The 27556-nt window shown below is 38.4% G+C and overlaps 2 protein-coding genes across 2 annotated transcripts in view; one reads left to right on the top strand and one right to left on the bottom strand.

The window, feature by feature from the left end:
* HPS3 (HPS3 biogenesis of lysosomal organelles complex 2 subunit 1) overlaps positions 1 to 11667 on the top strand; it is a 21756-nt gene extending 10089 nt beyond the window's left edge. The window contains 12 exon segments of the mRNA XM_038145575.1: positions 3 to 40; positions 246 to 377; positions 379 to 428; positions 789 to 878; positions 880 to 967; positions 1613 to 1843; positions 3505 to 3690; positions 4881 to 5069; positions 5631 to 5738; positions 6096 to 6302; positions 7603 to 7692; positions 8815 to 11667. Coding sequence (XP_038001503.1) covers positions 3 to 40; positions 246 to 377; positions 379 to 428; positions 789 to 878; positions 880 to 967; positions 1613 to 1843; positions 3505 to 3690; positions 4881 to 5069; positions 5631 to 5738; positions 6096 to 6302; positions 7603 to 7692; positions 8815 to 8850 — 1445 coding nt within the window. The 3' untranslated portion in view covers positions 8851 to 11667.
* Positions 8038 to 27556, bottom strand: LOC119704391 (ceruloplasmin). The gene is given in 23 exon segments (XM_038145574.1): positions 8038 to 10829; positions 11898 to 12060; positions 12468 to 12607; positions 13248 to 13464; positions 14177 to 14283; positions 14842 to 14904; positions 14907 to 14969; positions 15442 to 15581; positions 16709 to 16916; positions 17224 to 17316; positions 17319 to 17435; positions 19017 to 19167; positions 19681 to 19892; positions 20015 to 20135; positions 20137 to 20156; positions 20702 to 20841; positions 21795 to 21960; positions 23165 to 23419; positions 23988 to 24161; positions 24663 to 24875; positions 25424 to 25648; positions 25651 to 25667; positions 27282 to 27556. Coding segments are annotated over 23 exon segments (3231 nt in total). The 5' UTR covers positions 27437 to 27556; the 3' UTR covers positions 8038 to 10758.

Below are 27556 nucleotides of genomic sequence, written 5' to 3'. Positions count from 1 at the left end.
TATAAACACTGTTTCAACAATTCAGCTTTACAGAGAAATGGTATTGCCCAACTCCTGCTTTTGTTATTTGCTAACCAAAAATAAGTACTGCTAGTTAATCTGCATGTCTTTGCTGAATATGGTGTAATATATTTCTTGTGAATAGCCCATAGTCCTATTTCAAACAGATGCTGTCCTCATTAAAATTGTTCCTGTATATTCTTAATTTTTGTCAGCAGCCTAAGTGTATGCTGTGTCTGTTCTAGGTAGAATATAGCAGAACTTACGAAAATGTTAAAACTGAGAGCTGCATCCATCTTCTAAGTGAGGCTCACTTACTGGTCAGAGCAGCTATAATGGACCCTCATTTCCTTGAATCAGATGAGAAGGAAGATCTTCCTAAGAGCATTCAGGGAAAGTTGTGCCTTCTTAGGAGACTGCTACAGCAGGTATGTTTTAGATGTCAAAGTGCCATAGGCATGTGTTTCCCAGTGGTGTAACCTTAAAATGAAAATCCATAATTCTTTGCTATTTTACATTAGTATTGCATATGTCATACAAACCTTTCTGTTTTACAAAACCAGCTTAGTCTAGTCTTCTCTTCTGGTTGTCTTTATTGTCATTAAACAGAACTCAATTATTCAGAATTATGTTGAATTCAACAGAATGATGTTGAATATGAACAATAGATGCAGATAACTGATGTGCCTGCGACTTTTATTGTACTTTTAGTTCTTACAAAGAGTGATGGCAAAAGCATTTCCCTTAGTTGTTTTGTTATTCTTTTCCTTCCTCTCTATTTCCTTCAGGTTTGACACAAAGGATTACCATCTTGCTTTGCCATACTATAGAATGTCAGGTTTATCCATGACTGAAGTTTTAAAGAGGACTAGTTTCAGAAGGTGATGAAATACAGACATACGAGAGAGGATTTATATTTTACTTAACTCATTCTCTTAATGAAGACTCGAATGAAGAACTAAGCAAGGTAGAAATAAGTTGGCTTATTTGTAATCTGCTAATTTAGTTCTGATTTTTAAGAATTGTGTATCAAAATATGAATCACTTTCCCTTTGAAAATGCTGAGCTGTTTTTCTAGTTCTACAGGGTTTTTTTTCACATTATTTTTATTTTCCCACTGTTGTTGAATAGCAAGCAGCGCCTGTGATGCTTTGGACTGCATTCAAGCAACATCTTACAGGTTTGGCTATCATGATGCATGTTGCTATGATCTGGTTCCCCACTTGCACAGAGACACTTCTGTTTTAGGAAAGCCCTGCCTCAAATTTCTGTCATCCTCCATTTGTGTAGCAAAACAAGCTGTTTCTTTGATCATTGCTAAATTGTACCAATTGCTAAAAACAATTCATTTTGGTGGTAGATGTTCTCCTAGCATGCCAAAATATGAGGTGAATCACTACCAGTTAGAAATCCTTTACTTTTACCAGTAGGGAGGAGAGAGACAGAAGAGGGCAGTGTAATTTGATAGCTAAGCTGAACTTGTCTGTTTTTAAAAAATACAAACAATCCTGCCACAAAAAACAAAACAACAGAACTGCACTACTTTCATATGCCATAGAAAAATGTACATCTGAAAAAGTCTAAACTGTCAAATGGCTTTTTATTTCAATAGGAATCAGGAAATAAAGTTCTCCAGATATTCTATCTTGCGGACCCTGTGCAGCTGCCTGATATCCTTTGCAGTCCCAGCATGAGAAATATATGTCCTTTGACAGCTGTGAAGTATCTTCAGAAAGTAGAAAAGATGATGCCATCAGTGGTCCTGACACTTACTAAGGCTTTCTTGGCTCTGAAAATGGGAGACCTGGCAATGTATGAACGTGAAATGCACTCCTATAAGGAGGTAAAGTATGCCAAGTAGCATGAGCTGTTCATGCTTTACAAAGTCCAGGGCAATAGTTTGAATTGTAGTTGCATTTTACAGTAAAAGAAGCTTCCAGTCACTCCTCTTTCCCCTGGTAGGCCGTGTAGGCTCCACTGAATGTCTGCAGTAACAGTAGAATGGAGGGCTGACATGCACTGGGACTGCACCGTTTGCCCTACAGGTAGGGTAGTCTTGTCTTGGCGAAGACTTACAAAATAAGCACGTTTTGAAGCTCTTTATTCTTGATCAATTAGATGTTGTTTTACTGGGATCTAACCAACTCTGCCAGTGCTCTTCAGCTGCATGGGAGGATTGTATAGTAGCATTTCTCCACCTCTCCACCTGAAACTAATATGTGATATGCCCATCAAAACACCATCTTTATGCAAACCGCCATTATAAAATTTTTCTTGAACAGAATATTTGTTCGTTGTTCTTGCAAACTGAAGTTTCTGTATGCAATTTCACATCTTATGTGGAATCAAAGCACTTAACTCTTATTAAGACCAGATCAGAACCTACTTCAGAGCCATCAAAGTAAGAATTCCTCATCACTGGGGGCAAAAATATTAGTGGAGCTGTCTCTGCCACAGATATTCACATTGTGTGAGACCAGTCTGTAAATTACTTCTTGTTGAGTTTGATCAAGACTGTGGAATATTAAAAGGTGATAGAGTTTGAAACAGAGACTTTTTCTTACAGTGGGATATTGGGAGTCTAAACACTTTTGAAATAAATGGATAGTTGTTTCAAAGTTAGCTATCGTGCTTTGGTGGAAAAAGTCCTGCAGAGTTTAAAGTTAGCTGGTTTTGAGTTGCAGGGTCAGAACTGTGGGGAGCTGTTTCAAAAATTATATTCAGCACCACCTGCTTTTGCAGCATGATCAAGTGAAATTGCCATGTTGTGAGCAAACACGCTGCATGGATGTTATTTTGAGAATAAGGTGGCTTAGGCTTGAGTGATTTTGGTTGGATTTTCTTTCTTTGTAATCTGATCTGTTAAATATGTTCTAATGCTCTTCACCTTTAAAAAAGGACTTTATTTCAAAGTAGGAAAAAAACACTTTCAGAAAGCTAATCTTAATATTTGTTCTAGGTCTGCCTTATATGTCTTGTGTAATTAATTTAATTTACTGAGGCATTATTTTTCTGCTGTCTTTAAAATGGGAATAATATGTTATACTCACCTTCATAAGCACTCACATAACTCAAAATAGCTTCTTGTTACACAAAGTGAAGCACATTTTGATCATTGTTTCAGGGGTATTTTCAAAATAAAAATCACACTTCTGCAAAGTCGTCCTCTTGAAAAGTCAGCCAGTGATTTTTCAAACCACCCTGTATATCAAATGTCTTGGATTATGTGTTGAAATCCATTTTATGTGCACACTAACTCCATCTTTCAACTGCATATTACTTTCAGTGTTCAGGCACAAGGCTGTTTTCCAGGAGTCGCTGCTCCAGAATGTGGTTTGGATCTCTGTCTCTGGAGAGCTACTCTATGAATTGCAGAAAGGATTTGCTTTCTTCCCTGACTGCTTCCATCTAAATTTCACTGCCAGAGGAAATACTGAGTTTACTGAGTAGAGTAATCTATATTTTTGAATTCTTTACCTGATTTGTATCTATTGATGTTTGTAGACAGCACTGGCTTGCGGCTTCATTGGGCAGCCACGGCTCCTGCAGCAGCGTAAGGAAGGAATTGTTACTCCAACTGAGTTTGCTGTTCACCTGAAGGAGATGCAGCCTGGTTTACTGGTGGCTGCCACTGTGGCTTTACATGAGAACAATAAAATTGAACTAGAAGAAGCAGATACCTTTTTCAAGGGTTTGGTCTGTGATCATGTGTTTGCTTCTATTTTTTTTCATAGTGACATTGTTGTGGGAAAGAAAAGCAGCCCTCAGCTGCTCCTTCACTCACATTTCAGCATTTCTTCAGAAAGAGCGAGATGAGGGGTGGAGATATTCTAGTCATGATAGATGGTTATAGAGTCAGGAACTGGACCGTGTGGAATGAAATACTGGTTAAGTAAAGCAAAAAAAGAAAGCAAAAAAAACAACCCATTAAGTTCTATGCTTTTAACCTGTCATTTGAATGGAAAATACCCTGATCTCAGAACCCTTTCGGTGGCTTCTAGTAATTGAGCTTTCTAAGGCCATGGAAATGTAACAGAATTTAGATAAATTAATTCCATAATCTCATTTTAAAGAAATCTTTAGAATTAAAACATACTTGTAAAGAATCTGGCTTAAAATATGAAACAGATATGTAATGTTCTGATGATCTCTGTAAATCGGTGAAAGAAAAGTCTATGTCTGCAGTTTATAAGAAGAAATACTAATAGCTTTTCTAGTGTCCCCCAAAGTTTTCTTTCTTTCAGCTGGGTCTAGACAAAGGGTTTTTTCTTTATCTACAGTGAATAGCAACACTTGGGTTAAAACATATGTTCTTCAATGTAGGTGTATTGCAGTCTTAAGTATATCTGTTACTGTGGAAGACCTGTATCAAAAAGAACAAGTCATGAAGTTCCAATTAGAACAAGTGTTGTTGTTTAAAACCATTTGGAAACCAAGTAAAAATTGTTCTTGCTGGCACAGCAGATCTTAAATCATCTTCCTTGTGGGTCCTGCCATGATACCCAGCTGAGCTACGCAGCAGATCTGATAATGGACTATAGAGACTTCTTTTCAAGACACTTACTTGTCTATCAGCATATGTGAAAATGCTCCTCATTAGCAGTCTGTAAATACTTGCTGACAGTTGTACTGACATTTCTGACAGTAGAGTAAATCTTGAAGAAGAAATCCAATCTGTTGGTCAGAATTGATTACCTTAAAATCATCTAATGAACATTTTACTTTGCATAGCATTGTATTACATAGAATCACAGGACAAAAATGAAATCAAAATTCTGCTTCTAGTAAAAGTGAAAAACTGTTCCTCCTGTTTTTTCTGACTTATGCTACTAATAATCACCATAGTCTAACTTGCTGTCTTCTTTTGTTTTTGTTCTTAGATGTTGTGTAATAGCAGTGAAAACACTATTCCCCAGCTCCTGGTGGATTTCTGGGAAGCTCTTCTTGTAGTGTCCTCTCAGGAAAAAATAATTCAGGAGCTCCTATTGAGGGTTACTTCTCAGTACGTTTGGAGGATATCAAAGAAGCAACTTCCTGAGACTAAGCCATTGAAAACAACAGAGGATCTAGTAAGTTGTAAACCACACAGAGGAAGTTCTAGGACTGTAGTGTTCCTCCATGATCTATCCAAGTACCATCCTTAATATTTTAATTCTAGACAGTTTATCTCTTAAAAGAAGTAAGACTGAAGTTAAATAAGGTGATGTGCAGTTACAAATTAGTATTTCTGTCTTTGGCCAGTCTTGCTCCTTGGGGACATTTGCAAATATACTTCCAACAGGAGTCAGCTCTGCATAGAAATAAGGGTTTAAAATGAAACAATGAGAATTTGTCAGGTGGATTATTTACAATTTTCCTAAGCTAACTAAATGAGGAAATTGGTGTGAATGATGAATTCTAAAGAATTATGAACAGGAAAGCTGAAATACAGATGTTAATAGAAGTTATAAATAAATAGAAGTTTCCAGTTTATTTGTTATTAAATTGCACAAATCAGGAAAGATGGGGTAGGTGCTCTTCTAAATTTTGCTCTTTGAGATTAAAATTTTCTTTACTTGCAGTGAGTTTCATATGGAACTGTCATTAACAGAAAGTTTTCCTTTATTGCAACTTAATTCTGTCTTGTATAGATAAATTCCTGTAGTCATTTTGGGTTGATTGTTCCCTGGGTAACTTCCATAATGTCAGTGGGATGTTCATCTGACAAAGATTACCATGAAGACATCTCAAGACTACAGGTATGAAACATGTATTACATCTTACTGCTTTATATCTTAGATCCATTCTGCAAATATTCATGTTTCTGTGAACAACTTTCTCTAGCAGACTCTCCTTCTTCCCCCCTAAGATATCCAAGTCAAAAAAAAACGGTTGACTGAAATGATGGAAGAAAAAAAAACAACTGAAGAGTTCTGTTGATAACAGTATTTACATTTGCATCTACTCTAAACTTGCTTTCCCAGTTTTCAGCAATATTTATTAAAGGAAGTATTATTTCAGGATTATTCAAACAAGTAAGGGCTTTTCTGCTAAGGTTATGGTTAGCATTTTTTGCAACATTTGTCTTAAATCCAAACAATACTTCTTGTCTTCAGTCTCTTTTATGCAGTGAGTCAATCAATATAGCTTCAGCTCTGCCTGTTTTGGAGCCCCTGGCAGAGGCTGACAGTGTCGGCCTCGCTGTCCGTGTTCTCTGTGATACCCGTCTGGGCAGGTACGAGGAAGCCATTGACCAGCTGCTCAGAAGGTGTCCTGATGCAGCTGTGCTCTACGCTCAGCATGAGCTGAAAGGTGACAATCAGGTGGGCTACTTTTGATACGGTTATTCACTATCATTGGGGTTTTTCCCAAACTGAAGTGCTGTATGTACAGGTGGACTCTGAATGGATCACATAATCTAGCTTTCAGGCAAAGTAAATTGCTTAGCTTGTGTTCCACCTCTTCCTTGGCATTTTAATTCCTTAACTCAGTCCCTAGTAATTGTAATGGAATATTTTTGCCTCCAGTTTCTTTGCCACTCACTCTATTCATTGTGGTAACTTAAAGCATAGTCTTTTTAGATGGCACAGTGCCTCAGAATAAAGAATGATACGTTCTTTTTCTGCTGTAAATGAAAAGCTATCTAGTTTCTCAGCTGACTGACTATGTTCTGAATTGTTTGTCAATGTTTATAATGTGAAATCTTAGTAATAAGCTAACTGACAAGAGAACATGGTCCCTTGAATAAAATTGCACTTAAATATGTTCTTCCTGTGTTCTAGTGACATCTTCTGACCTTCTAGCAATCAGAATGGTACCAGTACACTAGCGGAAAGATTATGTCTTTGTGTCCCATTTTCTCATTAGGCCTCTGTACAGTTTTAGTGTTGGAACTGATTTCATTCTCGTGTTCCAGGACTACAGGAGTTTATTTCCATTTCCCAGCACAGCAGCTCAATTAATTGCATGGAGCTCTGCTGACCAGAGTCAGGAGATGTGATCTCTATCAGACAGATGTACTAGAACTCTATTCAGAACCAGATTTGAGCTTTTTATTCAGATCTGAAAATAGTTTCTGTGATTGTTTCCACATTAGAGTAGAATGTGAGGTTGCAGTACTGCGTCTGAACACAAGTGAAAGAAAATAGTTACCACTTTTAAGGAGGAAAGAAATCCCTTTCCTTCTCTCCATTCTTACCTACAAAATTGTGCACAAAACCTAATTTACTACTACAGCTGTTGCAATGAGACAGATCAGGTCAGGAGACAGGGCAATGCTCTTCACCACTTTCCATCAAGCTGTTTTGAGAGAAAAAATTCTCTGACTGCAGTGATATTGCTAATTATGTGACTGTTTTTATCTTCTAAACTTTGTTCTATAGAGATATGAGAGACATTAAAGTATAAAGAGCAGAAAAAAGTTACACTGAAGATTGAAAAACACAACATATGCAAAACCACTCGCATTTCAAAGCATTATATAAACTAATTATTGAGTTCATAATAACTGACCTGTATTTGTACACATCTGAGCTTAGTTCAGGTTAGTTTTAGCAGGTCTTTCATACTCTTAATTTCAGTCCTTGTTCATTTATATGTTTGCTATTGGATTTTGTGGATTAGGCTCTGTGTGGAACAAGCTGCTTCCTGAACTTTGCAAGAGAACTAGACTTACTGGAAATGACTGCCCTATTCTTATTTCATCACTCAAAGGTAAATCAATTGGTTGTAACTCAACTCCAGAAGGCTTTGTTCATCAGCTAACATTCTTAATACCTGTTCAGACTAAGGACTACTGAGATGATAATTTGAGAAAAAAGGGGTCTTTTTCTTCAGTTAAAGCTAATGCCCGTTTAGCAACCTTTTTGGTCATTAGCACAGAATTCTGCAATGCAGGGCAGTATAGCCTCATAAAAATCAGGACATTAATTTTGTATTGAAAACAGGTAAATTGGTGTAATCATAACTCTTCTGTATAGGTAAGGAATAAACACCATTAAAAAACCTACTAAACAGAACTAATTCTGTTTTTTTCTGGGCTAAATGACTATATGGTTCTTAGGTAATAGGCTGTTAGTGATAACACAGGAGAAGCTTAAGTGTGTAGTGATGATTAGGTCATAGACTAAAGAAACAGTATGTTAATACTAAAAGTAGAGAAATCCACACTAGGAGTTCTGTAGTCCAATCATTACACGTTCGTAAGAAATAAATAATACTGTGTATAGCTGAGGGGCCAGTGTGATTGTTTTGACAAATTAGGAATATTAAATAAAGTACATATATTGTTCAAAGTATGCCATTGGAATGCCTGAGAAAAACAGCATTGTGAGGTTGCATTGTGCAGCACAGTTCTTGTAAAGTCCCTAGTTTCTGGTGCCAGCAGTTTTACTTTGGATTTATTTTCATGTAGTAACTGTGTTGTAATTGCACAAGAACATAACATTACACAGCTTGGTCTGAGAAGCTTCTTGCAGAGCATCCAATTTTACAGATAGTGTTGAGTGAGGGTAGTAATAAGATTTCTAGGGCTTGCTTTGCATTTCATACAAAACATGAAATACTAGATCAGACTTCATTAGTGTTAGTGCCATATGTAGACCCGATGTGTCAAGATAGAGGCTTGTTTTTCATAGAAGTCATAATTTCAGTTTCCTTTTTAGATTTCCCATAGTTGTATTTGCACACAAATGGCTATGTCTCAAATGTCATTCCAGTTGCAATATTTAAATAATTTGATGACTTCAATCAATTAACATTGTTAATGCTTTGGGTTTTTTATTTTGTTCTAAACTCAAAACACCTAAACAATATTTTCTCCTCTGCTCTGAGCAGAAACTTTATCAATTGTTGCAATGGAACTGGAGCTAAGGGATTTCCTCAGTCTTCTACCAGGAGATGGAACTGCAGCATTTTTTCTGCCACTTCTTCTTCACTGCAGCCAGAGGAAGCTGCTGACCTAAAACAATGACCTGTGGACCTGCTGCCCGCTCAGCTACAGTGTGCTGTAATAAAAAACAAATTAAACAAGCAGTAGAAGCTCCTTATAAGGTACTGAGGGCCTCCCTTCACATACATCTTGTGTCAACTATTGAAGGACAGCTGTTTCCTGAGGCAAAGCATCTGTTTTGAAGCTAATTCTGGTGCCAAAGCAGCTAGGAAATACAGACTCTGCAGTACAAACTGAACATACAGTGTTCACTGAAAGTGAAGTAGAAAGTCAGTTTTAAATCTTTGTTAATTGGATCACTGACCTAGGGAGGAATTCAGGCTCAGGCATGTGTTGACTCTATGAGTAAAAGTTATTTTACCTTACTCCTCCAAGTGGGAATTCCAACTGACTTCATACTGCAACACAGACATTTCCTTGAATTTCTTCTAGGGTTTTTGGTAAGCATCTCAGGTACTTGTGCATGTGTGTACTGATGTTTGTCTGTCTTGTGAGCAGAAAGCATCTTTCTGCTCCTTCAGAGCTCCTTCTGCTTCCTTCAGAGCTGGAATCCAGTCATAATAAGCTGTCACAATGTTTATAACATCCTTATGAATGTAGTTTGGGGTTTTTGACAATTACCAAAAATACAGCGACTCCCATGATCCCATAACCATCTAAACCATCTAAAGGCTAATTAGGTGACTGTGACTCTATAAAAATGTTTTCAGTGGAGTTGCAATGTCATTTAAACCTGTTGAAGTCAGTCAGAAGACACCATCTATATTTCAGCTAAAATACATTAACAAAAAAAAAGATAAAAGTATTTTAACTTACTCACATAGCATTCCTGCTACAGGTAAAATGAATTATCTAATTTACTGATAGGTATTATGCTAGTTTCAGTGTAACCTTTAAAAAAGACGAAAGCAATTTAGGCTTGTTAAAGAGAAGCAATTTCATTCTTGCAGGCATAAAGCCTAGATATCTTGCTTTGCTTGCCTGTTCCATACATCTTTCCTTCTCATTTGGCATGAATCTAACATGATGAGTTGTGTTATTGAAATGCAACCATATCGCTCTTACTGTTTTCATTTTGAGTAGCATCAGTTCTAACACTGCTGCTTCCACCTGTCAGGAAACACTTTTTCCTTTGCCAAGAGCTGCAGCAGCAAAATGATTCCACTGCTGGAGTCGTCAGAGCTAAGCTTTTCAGTACCATAGTTACCAAATTTTGGCCTTCACTGTCTGCATTTCATCAGGCTTATTTCAGCCTAATTTTGCCTTGGAATTATTTTCATAACAGAAAACCAAATCTTTTAAATGCACATTCTTGAGAGGTACTACTAGAATAAAAATTGTGAAGTAATTCAACAGAAATAATATAACTATTTTGTTAACTGCTCAATTATACAATACTATATATCTTTTCAGAGTGAACCTATGGATAAAGTGATAACCAAATTCCTGTTTTCTAAACATTTACTACATACATACTAATAAAATGTGACAGTATAATGACTGATACCCAAATTTTGCTGTTACTCAGGGTTATCTGCAAACTTTAAAAAAACACACATTTCATTAGCTCTTCCATGTTCCTCAGCTGCTAAATAACTTGCATTAGCCATCACCTAGAATATGTTTCACTTGCAAGATACTATTTTCATTTACAGAAACATGTATTTATAAGCTGTTACATCCGCTCAGCTATCTTAGTCTGTGGTTCTTTTCTTAGCCATGGCCACTGTGCGAAATCTTCCAAACTGTGTAGAGATGAGTGGTCCAGAAGAATATTTTCCAAGAAATTAAGGTAGACCTTGGAGGATCACTGTGTTAAAATGCTTTCATCATTCTTGAATGCCTGGCATGCCTTTACACTTGAGCTGATTGAATAATCTTGGGAACAGAGACCGTTTATCTAGAAGGAGAAAAATAGCTTTGTTGTACATTTCGTCAAAAGAATAGTCTATGCATGCAGTCAGCAGAGTCCAAAATGAGCACAGAGGATCCAAGTATGTTCTGGACATTAGGAGTTAGATTTAAAACCAACTTTAAGATGCAATGAAGGTTACAGTTTAATGCAGTCTAGATGGCTAATAATAAAAGAAATCCAATGCACTGCTGATCCAAGTTGAAAGTATGTTTTTACATGTCTTTCTGCGTACTTTCTGCGTACTTACTTAGCCTTGTTATTGTCTGGACATCTGGCATAACATACTTTGTAAATCAGTTTTTAGTATTTATAAATTGAATTTGGGTTCTGTTTCATATTCCAGTGGTTTATCAAATAGAATTAGATTTTTCCATTTAACATTGCATTCTGTATTTTTTTAGTATAGCTAAAATGTAAATCATATGGTTGTATATATCTCTACATACATCACATATTTTGAATTATTTCTTCTGTTCTCTCTCTCTCAATACCTGTTATGCTCTGTCTTTTGAGTACTGAAAAATGTTGGTTTTAAAATTGTACTAACTTATTAGAAACAAGAACTTTTCTTCAAAATTCAAGTTTTTTCACTGGTGATATTGCTAGAGCAAGGTAATATTGTCCATAAATCTACACATGTCCTTGAGAAAGTAAACACTATTTTATTTTCAGTACTTCAGCTGTATGGGGATGATAAATTCAGCTGTATTTATCAGCTGTGCTTGTTTTGAACAAAGATTGAGATGAAGTCTGTCACTACTGGGTACAGAAATACTCTGTCTCATGAAGAATTCTTTTCAAATAAAAGAATCTGTTACTTAGATTTCATGGCTGGTAAGTTGAAGTATTAGTCAGTTATCATCCAGTCCTTTAGCTACTTCATTTTCCTGAGCAGCGCCGAAGGAAGTATGACCAGGTTGCCTGCAACATCTTGGCTTCTAGACATGGAATATTGCTGGGTGCCTGAAATGGTTCTAAGTATGCTGGCCTGTCTGTGAGCCCCATTGTGCATCTTAAGACCTAACAAACATTACTGAGCTAGGTGGCTCCTACCTTCCTTCGGGAGAACAGTGTAGGTCGTTTCCATGCCTGCGTGGATGTGGTCAGTAACGTGACAGTGTAACAGCCAGGTTCCAGGGTTCTGTGGGGTCATTTCCACAGTTTGAGTTGTCCCAGGGAACAGATCAAAGACATCTGCCCGGTAAACCCCTGTTTGCTTCAAGACAAAAAGAAGCAACAGATAAACTGTGTTAAACACACGTTCTGTGTATCATTTCTACTGAAACATCACTTTGTACATCCACTTCGTGCTCCAAAGTTTAATAAACTAGCAACTAAGTGGAAATAAAGGAAAACTATAGCTTTTGTCTTACCACAGCCATGAAAAATTCACTTCAACTATCTTGTTGAAGTAACTTCTGAGGTTACCAGTGAGCGAATGCTACTGGCAGACATTCTCTGGGTCTTGTATGTTGATCAAATACAGGTTTGAGGCATAAAACCCCCTTATGGTCAAAGTACAAGCCCTGCTTAATATTGCAAAATGACTTTTCACCACAGATAACAGTCCTTGATATTTGACTTACCTCTCATTTTTAACACAGCAAGAAAGAGACCTGATACCTTGTAGTCAAAGCTGTGGCCATGGAAGTGCACTGTGTGAATGTCTATCTCATTGCCCATTCCCATCAGATACCAGCTGACATTATCTCCAACATGCATAGTCAGGCCATGCAAATTTCCAAACACCTTTCCATTAATGGCTAAGAAGAGGGAAAGACAGAGAAAACAAATAAGATTTTGTGTATTATGTATTGTTACCTCTAATATAATACAGATTGAAAGATTTAAAAGCCAATGCCAAACAAAAGTAATGGTTTTGGATGGTACGTGATGAATGGTTGTGTTTATATTCCACATTAAACTACAAAGAGAGACATAATAAAGAAAATTTCTTTGCTGTACATCATTGCTAATATTGCAGTTTTAAAGAGCTGTGGGAATTGCCGATCTTTTTTTTAAGATGTGCAGTTCCTGTCATTCTTTGTAAAAGAGTAAGCTTTACAAAGACATGCTTTCAGGATGCACATAGCCTTTCCAACATATACACAGCAGTTGTTTACTGACATCAAATCAGAGCTTCAAATTTCATTTTTATTCTTTCTCTACTAAAACTTCAACATGAGAATATACCAGGGGGTTTTGCTGTTGTTAAGGGTTTTTTAACTTGTGAAAAAAAGTAATTCACTGGCATTAGCAGTGCTTTCAAACAGTTTGAGTAAAGTTTTTCAGGCTTTCTGTCCTGGAACTGAAAATTCAAGGGACTCAGAAGGTTGAATTTATATGCACTACTTTCAAATACATAATTTTGCAGAGCTGTATGAACTAAATTGGGAAACATACCATGCATTTTATTACTTTCAAGGAATCCCTCATCCTCTTTGTCAACAAGGTGTGGGTTGGTAGAATACGTTTTAATGTTTTCATCCAAGTACCATGACTCATTTTCATCAAAAACCATAAAGAGAAGAGCAAACTGAACTTTATTTTTAGTATGAAATGATGGCAGGTAATGTCTGTGACACACAATGAGTGTGCCTATTAATCCGCTGTAAGTGTCCTGAAATGACAAATGAAAACCCACATAATTGTAAGATGTAACTAAACAGAAGTACTTTTAATGACATACAGGAATCCTTTTACTATCTTCACAGCTGTCAGTATCTGGGAAGAAGGGCAGCCAGTGTCAAATTAAGTTATTTCTCCACTGTTATGTGCTACCCCAGAATCAAGTTCAATGAAGACTACCTCATTTTCATCTCTTGATATAAACATTTCTTCCATATTAATTTACTGCTCTTTTTTCAAACTATTTTATAATTTTGACCTTGATTTCCATTCAAAATATACTTCTTGACACTGCTTTTATTTGTTGAGACAATGGCAAGAACACATTAATTTCCATTAAAAATACTATGTTAAGCTAATTCATGCTTGGTAAAAAATGACAGACTTGCGTTTCATAGTTGCATTTTAGTTTTCCCACAAATGACTGATTAGATATTGAGCAAGCTATAAAGTGTTAGCTTTAAAAAAGGAGTGTGAGGTGATCTATACCAACAGCAGAACAACCAGGAAGCAAAACCATGAATGTCTGTAGCATTGAATTTCTGCCCCGACATTCTTGCGACTTTCCTTCAAGAAACATATTAATTCAAAGGTATGGTAATAGGGGAAATAACTTAGCAGAGAAAGCAGAAAAAGTTTCAAATTCATCTCCTTTGACTGTATCTATGCTGGAGACACAAACAAAACTGATATCAATGATATACCTTAACAATGTCCACTGTTGAATGGTATGCCCATGGAATACAATGTGAATCTCCTCTCCCAGGACTAGATCTCTCTGGGATTTTCCAAACATACGTTTTTGTATCACCTGAATTGAATAAGTATCAATTAATTTTTGAAGTTTTCAATATGCTGACCTACAGGTGGTCATCATGAAGCAGATGTTATTTCCATTTACATCTTACATTTTTCTTGAAGTTCCCCTTCCCATTTACTGCACTGGCTAGCTGATGGCCCCTTCTGCAGATCCCTGATTTTTCTTGACAATGGTTTTGTGTGTGTGTGTCTGCGCTGTCCAGTTCACCATACTTAACAGTCAATTGTGTATTTTGTAAAGATCACAGAGGAAATTGAGAAGTAATAGCATAAGCTATGCTTTCCCTATGGAGACAAATTTGTTTGCTTTCATGAAAGGTGCAGCCACATTGTGTCAAAAAATTACTGATTAGTCAAGGACCAGGACATGCAGAAATAATCAGGAGGGGCATTTGAACTGTAGAAATATTTGTCATAATCAGCATCAAAAATTTAAGAACTTGGGGCAAGACAAACAAAAATCATGTTTTTCCTGCTGTCTGGAAGCTTGCTAAATCTTACCAGAAGTCTTGATGTTACCTGCTGGAAATAAAAAAGGGTGGTTTGATACCTGGGTTAGTTACAGCAACAACAGAACTGTCTGTTTTCACTCCATGGGCATGGATAGAATAAGTCTTGATGCTAAGTTTTTAAAAATTATTATAATTTTATCTCCAGTACTTGACACAAGCAGCGGCCCTGTTGGTTTGAAAAGAAAGATTAACTTGGTTTTACAAAACATCAGAGCAGACAGAGAGCCAGCTTGTTGTGTTCGAATTCACAATATTGGCTTATAAGTCAGATGAAAACTGTATAAAGAAAATGTTCACTATGACATGCCAACTTGAGATATTAAAGTTAGGCCTCTACATCTCAAGTTCTCAGCACCAACTGTGTACCTGAAGTCAGTTTGGATGTTGCTTCCCAGTTTTATGCTGACTTAGAATCTCTGACCAAGCAGCAAACCAAAAGGCTTTTTTTCCGTGTAGAGCAAGCAATGTTACCTTGCAGGGAAAGCACTGCAGTAAAAGTAGCAGTTCCAAGTAGGTTTTCCATTTAGATTGAGGCAATTTTTTGTGGGTAGAGCTGTACTCAATATTATTCAAACAGTATCTTTTGATTTGTGTGACTGCATTTTTTCCATTTTCAACACTCAACATGATGACTTTACCTTGAATTTCCAGGTGCTGCTGCTCCTTTGCTCTGTTTTTGGGAGTACTGAATGTCTGATCAGTGTACTCGCGATATACTACCTTTTTGTACTTTGAGCCAATGACTTTGTCATCTTTATTTAAAAACGGATTGCCAGGGCTGCCAAAAGAAGAAAGAAATTAATTCCTTCATGTATTTTAGAACATCTTTTGCAGGTATGTCAGTTAACAATCAGGCAAGAATCTGGTTCTAAAGAAGGAGTGATCTCATAAACTGAAAGAGTAATCTCATAAACTGCAAGTATCTTCAACATGAAAACATTCTTGTTAAGCGGGGAGGTTCCCCTTTAGAAGGTTAAAAACCCCACTATAAATAGATCAAGTCTATGGTACTTGAAAAAATGCTGAGTGCTTGGTTTGGTAAATGCTGCAAATTGCATGAAGACACAGAGCAACTTGCACACTGAAAAACAGCCTTTGGCAACTTCTGTGTACGTCTGAAATGAAGCCTGAAGTGCAATGGGGACTGGACACAATAGGGGGGAAAAAGCCTGGTAACAGCATAGTCCATATTACTTGTTCTTGGAATTATGTCAGAGTCCACTGGTATACAGGGCAAGGAAATGTACTATCAAACTGAGGAAAAAGGAAGAAAATACAATTAAGTTAATAACAAAATACGGTTGTAATTTGCAACTCAAGTAATTCAGGTGGAACACAGAAATTCATCATTCTTGTTTAGCCTTTTCTGCTAATTGGCACAAATTAGTTTATCCAATCAGTTCTCTCTCATTGAGATTCAAATACTGGAAATAAAACAGCAAGACAACAAGCTTCAGGGTAGGTGAATTCAATCATGAACGTATCTTGTGTAAGCTCATGAAATTGAAAGAGGTCAAAAAGAACCTTATTCAGACTGCAAATAAACATGAGACAAAGACCTTGTTTATCAGGACATCGTCATCATAGGTAAAATGACAACATTTTAAGCTTTCCACATCAAGGACTACCAACATCAGTAAATAACAAATGCACATGCATTATCCAGGATCCATTAAAATCTACACCTGTCCCACAGAAGATCTGTGTGATTTCTCAAACTTTATGCTGTCTGGCTCAGTTACATGGCAGCGCTGCTGGGGAAGGAGAAATTCAAGTGAGCCCAAAATATATTTGTGAAAAGAAAGTGTGTCTAGAAATGTCTGGAAGAGGAAAAGTTTCAGAGGAGAGGTGAGTTGCTCCTTTGCTTTTTTTGCATTTTTTCCCCCTGTCTATATTCTGAAGTACCTTTCCTCATGGTATTGATGCCGCTCGAATTCCCATGTCCTGTTAGGAGAATAGTCCCATTCAACCTCCACTGCAGCAATGTAGTAAATCTTTTCATGCAAATACATAGATAAATCTACATTCCACCGGTGGCATTTTTTCACTCTATAGTTCTGTTTCATGCCCCCAGTGTAGTGGTCTGCTGTCAGGCAGGACACTTCAAAAACTCCTAGGGGTCATACAAGAAAAAAAGACTTGAGGAGACCGAGACACAGGTTATTGATCATGTAAGGCCCAAAATCTTTGTGCAGTATGGCTACTTGTAGTAATAAAATTCAGCATACAGAGGAGCGAGGAAAATCAATGATTAGCATTAAGAACATATGTCCTTACAGTTTGCTGCCCTTCAAACACAGCTGTACACTGTTTTAGCACCAGGATCAATATACCAGCTACTTAAATCTTGTCTCTATGCACAAAGCATTCATAGGTAACAGTTTCTGCATTAGTAAAAGGATTTTTAATAAGACATTTACCTTCAGAATCAGGCTTCATAATAGCTGTAAGAACTGTATGTGGAAACAGATTTGCTGTATCCCTTCTTGTTCCTTTAGTTACAAATGTATTTCTGAGAAGTATATCCCATGGACATCAACTTCTGAACCCAAGCCCATCAAATGCCAGGAAACAATGCTTTCTTTACACATCTCAAGACCAGGCTGATTTCCATACATATAACCATTAATGGCTATAGAAGATTTGAGAAAGCAAAAGTCACCTTGATTAATAGATTACTTAATTCTGCAATAGAGATTAATTAATAAACACTTCAGATGTAATGTCATGCCTTAGACTGACAGAAATATCAATGATAAAATACTTTATCACATCAACAAAACTAAAGAATCAATTCAAGCAAAACAACTTTCAAACACCAGTGTTTAATTTCCAGCTGTTTCCCTTTTCAATGTCCACAACACATATTGCTGCCTTGGCCAACTGGAAATTTCCCTGCTTTCTACTTGTCACGTATACAGGATGCATAAAGGATCCTGTTTTATACCCTGCAACACCCTCCAGCTGTACGGTGAAGGCAATCAGAAAGGGTTTTTAGTTTGAGTTACTAAACCTTTCTAGATAGTCCTTTGCAAAACTTTCAAATCCTGGGCTTCTCAGGTACCACTGAATGCTCAGCGCCAAGAGTCTGTAAACAGGAATGGCCCTGAGGGGAAATTTTTTTCAAAATGCATAAAACAAATATGCTTAAAGATTAGGACTTACTGGCAGGGTTAGGGCCTGAGGGTAAAAGCATCTTTTTCACTTGAAACTTGAAAAACATTTCTGCAGTACTAAAACACAATCAGTGTTAAACTCAGTTCTGCCCTATTAGAGAAGCAGAGAGCCATTCTGAGGCAAAGTCCAGCTGGCAGATGGAGGGAGGGGATTCCTGCCCTCTGCTCAGCACTGCTGAGGCCACTGCTGAGGGCTGTGCTGAGTTCTGGGCTCCCCAGTAGGGAAGACATGAGCACACTGGAGAGAAGGCAGCAAAAGGCCACAGGAATGTTGAAGGGACAAGAAACCATAGGGGAAGGTTGAGGGAGCTGTGATGACCCTTCAGCCTGAAGAAGGGGCAGCTTGGGGGATCACACCTACCTGTAAGCACCTTCAGGGAGAGTGCCAAGAGGTTGGAGCCAGGCTCTTCCCAGTGGTACCCACTGATAGGGACAGAAGCCCTACTGACACTAACAGACACCAAGTGACACACAGGAGATTCCCTCCAAACATCAGGAAACACTGTGGGGCTGACCAAGCACTGGCAGATGCTGCCCAGAGAGATGGTGGAGTCTCCATCCTTGAAGGTATTCAAAAGTCATCAGGACATAGTCTTGGGCAAGTGGCTCTGGGTGGCCCTTCTTGAGCAAGGTGTTGGACCAGGTGATCTCCAGAGGTCCTAACCAACCTCAATTTCTCTGTAACTCTGTTCAAAACCTCCTTTCAACTACACCATCTGCAAAGCAGAGGTTAGTTTTGACTTGCTGACTGGTTGCACTCATAGTGGTTGCATACAGGCTGAAGACCTAATTCCTCCTTGTATCTGCTCAAAGTGATACATAACCATGCTAAATCCTCAACTGCCACGGAACAGATTGAACAGCTGGTATTATACTTTGAGCTACCACATTTGGTTGTAACAGAATTGCACTGAAATGTTTGGGGAAAGGAATGAAATGTCTCTGCACTATATAGCTTTCCTGCCTCAAACAAGAAACCATTAAAGTAAAAACCTTACTGCAGAAATTAACTTTTCACTAACTAATAATTTCCTTACAGTGCATTTTGTTAGACTCTTGGAAATCTTCATCATCTTTGTCAATTTTATCAGGACTCGGTATAAACATAAAAATATTATCATCCAAATACCAGCTCAGATTCTCATCAAATACTGTGGCAAGTAGAAAAAACTCCATGTTCACATTTTTCTGTTGAGAAGAAATAGTAGAAGGGAAAATAGAAATGAATGAACAGAAAATGTCAGGGGGAAAAATCCTGTGTTGTAATAATTTATGAGTACAAGTCACAAAATAGAGTAAATGCATACACTGATACTTCATTCTGATAATCTCAAAGCTCTGTAATTGCTGTATCATCTGGTAACGAAGTATCTACTGCTAATGTTCATTCATTCTATCAGCAGGGACCACCTCTGGAAGTGAGTTTTTATTTGATCTTTAAAAATCTCTACATTTTCCTAGAGATTCTCATCATAGCTGAGACTTGAATGCCACCAGCTGCTCATGACAATGGTGTTTTCACATAGCAGTGACTGTCTATCTGGAGCCAGATTGAAAACCAACCCCACTTTCTTCATGTTGTTTATTCCCTTTAGGACATTTGTGAAACTGTAATGTGGAGAGGAGGTGATACAGTCTGGGAAGAGAAAGCAGATTCAGCTGTGACAATGCAAATATTTCCATTTTTCTTCTTTGACTGACCTGTTTCCCGGAAGAAAGCAGAGCTCCTTTCCTGCACACTAGGAGAGGACCCACAAGGCCAGAACTGGTGTCTCTGACTGCATCCACAGCTGAGTAATAAAGCCAGGTTAAACAGTCTGGGTCTTGCTCTGTGGGACCCACATCTTCTGGCACATCCCATTCGTATGTAAAAGTGGTGCCGGGGCTCACACGAGAGGCCGGAGATTCGGTACCTATTACAGAAATTAGCATCGGGAATTATGCCAAGCGTACATTGTTTCTTTTCTCACCTGTGGCCGTGGGCAGGCGAGCCGGGGAGGGGCCGGGTGGCTGCAGCGCCCCGTGCGCGGCTCACCCGCGGCGGCGGTGCCGAAGCGCGCCCCGGCCGCGCTCCTGCGGGCGCTCACGCCGTGCGCCTGGATGCTGAACGGGCGGCTGGCGTTGTTGCGGAAGGTCACCCTGATGCGCTCACCCACTTTCAGCCCTGATCACAGGTCCTGGAAAAGTGTACACGGTCTAATTAGGGGATATTTCTATCAAATTATCACCACGAATTTATAGCGTTCAGTGGCTGGCTGCTTTTTCCCTTGCATGAGGAATGCCCCTGGGCCTCTGTGGCCACAGACCAGGTCCCTGGCACATGGCCCGAATCACACAATAGCCCAGCAGCAACCAATCCAGTTCACGTGGAGGCCCAGTGACTTTCAGGACAGTTCCCTCCCTTTGGAAAGCGATTTGCAGACTTTAGCACCAACCCATGCCAGGAGCAGCAAGGTTATCAATAGAACTAGATCTGCCTAGCCTGGCCTTGTAGTTAAGAGCCTGACCTTTGGAGACCCTGGCATGCTCCTATAGGGAAGCTGGGTACCATGACAGTGTTGCATTCAAGAGCTTCTTTACAAACCACAGGCACTAGTGACTGCTGGAGGCAGGGAGAGCTAAGGGCTTCTCCCTGGAGGTGGGGGGCACTGCTCACTAACCAGTGGAAGTGACTGTTTACTCTCATAAATCTTTGACACAAAAAAATTCTAGGCTCTCTTACCTAGGAGTCCAAGGTGTGCTTCCTCTGCAAGCCTTTTTTTATGTTCAGTGAAAGAACCATCTGTGTATTCTTTGTAAACTGCTTTTTTGTAGGAGCCACCAATTCTTGTCTCACTTTGTTCAAAAAAGATGTGAGATTCACTGTGTAAAAGAAATTGCAATAGATGCAAACACTTCAATTCACAATGCTCAGTTGTAAAAAAGCAGTGGGACCTCAACCCTGTTTTCAGAGCAATGGCATGCTGAGTTTGTCTTTTGGGTTTCTTTTCAGTGGTATGGTCACACACTTATATGCAGTGACATAGAAGATGAGCAGGAATCCATTATCCTTCACTAACTTCTCATTAAGAAAAAGCCACTGTGCTGAGCTGCCCTTACAAAGCCAGTATGCTTAGAGACTCTTTAACGATGATTTCTAGTCAACATTTCATAACCTTGAATTTACTCTTCTTTCAATTAGAAGTTACAAAAATTCAACAGGAGCAGGTACAAACACCAAGAATATGTAACATCTATACACAAAGTGAGAAGATTCAGTTGACACTTCTACTCTTTAAGAAAGGACCTTCCAGTGTTTTCCAAGCACTATTCAAACATTGAACTGTGCCTCATTGCTTGAGGAAGAGCAAGCAGATGAAAAACTTGAGGAATCAATGTATTCAGTGTATCCAGGTCTTAAATATGTAAACACAGTGTAAAGGGCAAAGCTATCTCATGCAATCTGTTTCCTAGATGAGATACCGTTAGCATGAGTTTCATCATCTAAGGCAATGGTCATGATCTCCTGCTTTGTTCCCTAACTCAGAATAATCAACCATCTTGAATAATCAGGAGTCACAGCCTATATATGACATAATAATTAATCTTAATCCCAGTGAAATGACTAACATAGCAGCAAAATTTAAGGTAAGATTACAAGGAAAATAAATGACCTAATTTGGTCTGATATTTATTCTAGCATTAATATTTAAGCACAGATGAGGACAATGGGCAATTATGCTTAAAAGTCAGTTCTACCATATGGCTTACTTTATTTAGCATGCTTAAATCAATTCTTCTTGGAAAATAAAACTTCTTTAATTAGAGGCATTTACCTGTCAACAATTAATTCTTGTCCTGTAAAATGGTTCACTGCCGATGGGCCATAATTCCAGATGATCTCTTCAGCAGCAAGGAAGTACTGTCTTATCTTTGTACTCTCACTGTGACCTGGTGTGGATTTCTTACAATCTTCTACTTTAAAAAGGGCCTGCATACCACTGGGAAAAAAAGAGGTAGAGAAACCTAGGGAGAAGAAACTGCATTTAGTTTTCTCTTTCCCTGTGTCCAACAGCTCTTCTGTTCCCTGGAAAATTCCCACACCATTGATGGGATATGCAAATCACAAAGTGGAAGATAAATGCTATAAAAGAAGGTGTGCCAGCTGAGCTAGGATATAGAAACACAGCCGTGGTACCCACAGCAGGCAGACAGGTGTGGTAAAGGGCATTCTGCTTGTAAAGCTACCACTGGCATGGCAGAGAAGATCAGGGCAGAGTGGACACAGTGCTCCATGAACCATTCAGCCAAGGTCAGATGTTTCCAGACTAACCATCCTCTATCTAAACATAATCAACAACTTACTTGTGGGACTCCCAAGTCTGCATCCTAAGAGAAGCAGTTAGCAAATCTGCTTGCTGGAGACACAAAAAATATAGTGAAGAGAGCCCTTTCACAGCTATAAATCAGGCCAATTTTTAGGGTTTAAGTTTTGGCCAGAATGCCTCAGCCATATCAGGATATTTCTTGATCTAATAAAGCTTGGAACCTCTATGTAATTGAATTTGTAGGTTACACACTTCTTTTTATTTTGGAGTTTTCAAATCTTGGAGAGTGATTTTTAGTTCTGTGTTCTTTCCCTCTTCTGTGACAAATCACTTCTCTCACTTACAGGAATATAGATAATTCAAAAGCCTGGAATTAGCTTCTAAATATTTAATATGGGTATTAAAACTGAAAATACAGGATAATGCAGGGAAGAGAAAAGAACATCTCTGCTTATTAATGAATGTACTTTCCAGAACATGTATTTGTCAGCAGGCAATTTAGCCTGCCTGTTCTGTGCCCCCTGTCAAAGATGGAATGAGCCCCAACTTTTTTGTTAGCAAACAGAAAATTGTGGGTAGTTATCTCCAGCAGGAGGCAAACATCATGCTGGTTTTTTGCCCAAAGGCGAGGCTTGCAAAAATTCACCTGGGCTAATTTCTGCCAGCTGATGATGATGTCCATTAGAGAAAAGAATCCCTTGATTCCCATGGCTACAGGCTCAAACCCATCTAATGCACATTTCAATTACTCTGAGAGTTTCTTTACCTAGAGGACAATATTGCCTGGCATATCACCAGGTCAAGAGCCCTGCAAAAGTGACTCAGTAAACTCTTAACTCACGCTAAAACAATTCTGATCACTGAAACTTGTACTGTACCTTCAATGTGGTCATTCACTTGGCAGCTGAGCAGCCATTCCCCAGGGCTCCTTGGTACCATGACAGCATCAACGAATGTGGCTGGGAAGAGGCTGATGGTGTCAACTCGATGATGCCTTTCTATTAAAGTCTGCCCATGGAAGTAGGCTGAATGGATATCAGCTTCATTACCCATGCCAAAAAGATGCCATTTTATCTTATCTTCCACACACATTGTGAGGTTTGGGAGGTATCCATACATGTATCCATTGATTGCTAAAATAAATGTTGTTTATTACAGTTAACTTCACAGACCTTAGGATGTTTTCTTCAAATGCAGGTATCATATAGCCATTGCTTGATTCTTCAAAATAGAAAGAGCTTCAAAAGAGAGCTCCACACCTTTGAAAATCACTGCCAGTATCAGACACATGCTTCTTCTACATAGCTATGATTCTGGAATACATGCCAGAGCCAGAGGTACCTTATTTGTTTTACACTAACAGTAAGAACTGTTTTTCTAAACTATGAAATTATAGTACAGAGCTCAGGACTAAGAAAAAGAACAAAGTAACACAACTCTGTTTAGAATGCCTGGGAAAATTACACTGGCAAAGAGCTTCGTGGCCCCTAAGGATTTTATATCACAACTCCAAAGATTTGATTGTACAATACTTGCCATCACTTTTAAATTTTAAATTTTTATTTAAAAGAATCTGTCTTAATCCTCAAAGAAAAATCCCTGATTAAAAAAAATATACAATTCATCTTTCAAAGAGACAAGACAGAAAAATATTACTTCAAGAGATCAGTGACAAACAACATTGATATAATGTTCTCTCACAGTGCATTTTATTGCTTTCCTGGAAGTCCTCATCATCTTTGTCCACTTTGGAAGGCTCAAAACAGTATGTTCTGATATTGTCCTCTAGATACCAACTGAGATTTTCATCCACCACAGAAAACATAAGGATAAATTCAGCATCAAAGTGTTGATCAGTGTCCCTAGACATTGTATCTGAAAAACAAAGTGGTATATTCAAAATCTTTGGTAACTAACATTATTTTTTTTTGTCAGTTTTAACTCTAGTCACAATAGGGCTGGACCCTGTTTATTTCATGTTTTGACACTTTCCTTGAGCATGACTGTGTACATAAACTTACAGACACTTAAGAAACAAAAAATTCCTTTTGATAGATTCTATAAAATTATTGAGAATAAATACTGCACGTTAATCTCTTTCTTATATTAGTGTTTACAATTCCTTGCACATTGCTAGCATAGCACATCTCACTCATATGGATTTGTGAACAAAGTATTCTGCAATTTACTCTCATACACAAAATCAAACTACTTCCTACACTATTGAAGGCAGCTGATTGAGAAGAGCAAAAGCAGTTATTTCAAAATCAATTGCAATCTTCTCCTCTGCTAGGAAGTTATTTCACTGATATTTATCAATGATAATTATCAATGACCTTGCATATGTATTTATTTACTCATTTATTTATGGTTTACCTTTCCTGCAAATTATTAAAGGTCCAACAAGCCCTGAGGCAACATCTCTTGGAGCATCTATGTGGGAATGGTAAGCCCTGGTTATGCAGTCTGCATCTGCTTTAGCTGGACCTTGATCTTCTGTCACATCCCATGTGTAAGTGTACTGGCCTCCAGGCTCCACAGCATCATCTTGCTTTTGCAAATCTTTGGTGTTGTCAGGATAAAAAGCGCCTGAGGAATTCCACACAGTCAACACATTTAGCACAACACATTCACAATAGGGTGGTAGGATAACACTTGGCATGCTGAAAGTTGACTACCTGCTGCAGCAAAATGGACTGAACACCTGAATACAGGTTAAAAACCCACAACTTTTAAATGAGATGTTTTCTTTCTCTTTAGGAATATTTTCATTTGCTTTTGAAGTCCATACTTTGATTAATGGCCCATTAAAGTTAGTCCTTAATTTATTTGGAGGGGACTATGTGCTTCTTGTAAAAAGATAACAATTCAAATATTACTAAAACATTTGTGAAATATTAATCTTGGAAACTGTTCTAAAAAATCGCATATGCCCTGAAGGAATATAGATGTTGCTGGAATGATAGCAACAGAAAAAATTCTGAAAAGTGTACATCCTGCTACATAAAACCCTGTTTTGATCCGACAGATTGTGTCTCTATCAAGGCACATACTTGACCAGTCTTCTCGCTGATGGAAGAATACCACTTACACTCAGAGGGATGATAAATTCTGGTGCAGAATAGAATCAAGCTTACCTTCATTTTCTTTGGTGTATCTTACACCATGTGGATGCAGCGTGTAGTTTCTGGAAGCAAAGTTTTTCAAGTGAATAGTAATGGAATCTCCAACTTCTCCCTTAATTATAGGACCTAAAAAACCCAGCCAGGATGGTTTTTCAACTATCACATCATATAAATGATTAGTATACTGAACGTAGATAGCCTTCTTGTAAGTGTTTCCTATCCTGTGTGGTCCTCTTTGAGAAAGACTTCAGCCTGCCTGTAAAGAAAACACACGAATGCATCTGTCATGTGGTTTTTAATTAATAGTCTCAAATAAAGACCAGGTCTCTGAAGCACTGTGCACAACTACATGCAAGCCTTGTGGTGAAATGAGTTAATACTGCCCAAAAATGCAAAGCATTTTCTACAAGGTGGAGTATTGTTTGAGTATATGGGGAAGGAATTGTAGTGCCTTGGCAAGTGCAGGTCTGAAGTGCAGTTAAAATGCCAGTCCAGAGCTCCACTTGGAGAGTAAAGGCTCAGTTGCTATAATTCTGAGTGCATGAGGCTCTTGAGCTGCCACCTAAATCGAACAGGTATGGTACAGCTCTTCTTGGACCATTTCAACAGCTACCATTTCGTTGTAGAGTATTCCTTCTGCACTGTGTTTTTCCCTGCCCCTATAAACATCAATCTCTACACAAGCACACCCTCAAAAAGTGTCCAGGAGGAGAAAGGGAATCAGAGAAGCTGAAACTGAAAAGTACAATACAAGGGACTGGCTCCATTGCAGGCATACAACCACTGAAAACCTGAAATTAATGTAGCATGCTGCACGTCACCACAGACCAGGAAAAAGCAGAGAAAGTGCAGTGAACAGCAGTGGCTTGTTGTATCACAACACAGCTCTGCAATTCTCAGACAGGCCCTGTTTCCACAGGGTCCCAGTCAGAATTATTAGCCTGCTGAATCCCTGGCAGTGTCTTACACCTCACAAAGTTCGTGAGTGGATAAAATGAAAAGCTAACTGCTTCATCTCACACCTGTCTGAGTGGCAGGTTATGGCTGAGGCTCTCACTAAAGAAAACAAACCACAGGAAATCTTGTAATCTCTCATTCACAGACTAAATGAGAACTGCATTTTTGAGATTTATGATTTCTGTCATCATTGATTTTGCTTTGATACAGTCCTATATAATTTTTAGGGCGCTGAAAAAAAGAGAAGAAAGGAACAGTTTTCCTCTCTCAAATATTTTTCTGATGCCTTTTATATCTGGATTTTCTTTATTGATTATTCAGACCTCCAGAATGCTTCCCCCCTCCTCACCCTACATATCTTCAGCCTACTTACTGCTCTCACTCTATTCAGGACCCTCTTTGCCTTGTGACGAGCAATCCAGCTCCTGCACTGTGGGTGGAAGTACCCAGCTGTGCTTCTACACCAGTGAAAACCATCCCTGCCAACACTGAATAACTAAAAAGAAAACCTGTTCTCAGTAGGAAAGATTTAAATTTGCAATTTGTTTTTAAATTTGTCAATTCTGCATTTAAAAACAAAAATAATCTATTAAGCACTAGCACCTTAGACATTCAAAATGAAACACCATTAGACATTCAGGGTCTTATTCTAGTCTCTACTTAGAGAATATTTCATTATAATAAATTCACACTCTACTGCATATTCCAATTTTGCTTTGAATTAGCAGAACATTGGAATGCAATTATCAAGCAAGCCAGGAAAAAAAAATCAAAACTCCCTCATATGTTTACAGAAAATCCACGGACACCAAGACTCATTTCACTGCCTTCACCAGGTTTCCAGTACAGCCCTGGTGTCTAAACCAGATGAAGTTGTTAAATAAAACTCAACCAGTGACACTGCTTTACTTACTCATCTTCTGCAAAAGGCTGCCCAGAGATGGCACTGGCACTGCCCGGTGCATAGTTCCAGACACCCTCTGTAATGCCAATGTAGTACTCCCTGTTCACTGCCCCGGCGTGGCAACAGCAGGAAACCAGCAAGCAGATTAGGAGAAATAGCTTCATTTTGCATTCATGGACCTTGTGGAAAACACGAAATAAAAACACAGGATGGGCACATGCAATTTCCTTTTATATGTTCCTATCTTTCCTACTCCCCACATCCTTACCTCCCCCTCCCTGCTC

This window comes from Motacilla alba, chromosome 9 (assembly GCF_015832195.1).
Source record: "Motacilla alba alba isolate MOTALB_02 chromosome 9, Motacilla_alba_V1.0_pri, whole genome shotgun sequence".
Taxonomy (NCBI): domain Eukaryota; kingdom Metazoa; phylum Chordata; class Aves; order Passeriformes; family Motacillidae; genus Motacilla; species Motacilla alba.
This window is presented reverse-complemented; position numbering and strand designations above follow the sequence as displayed.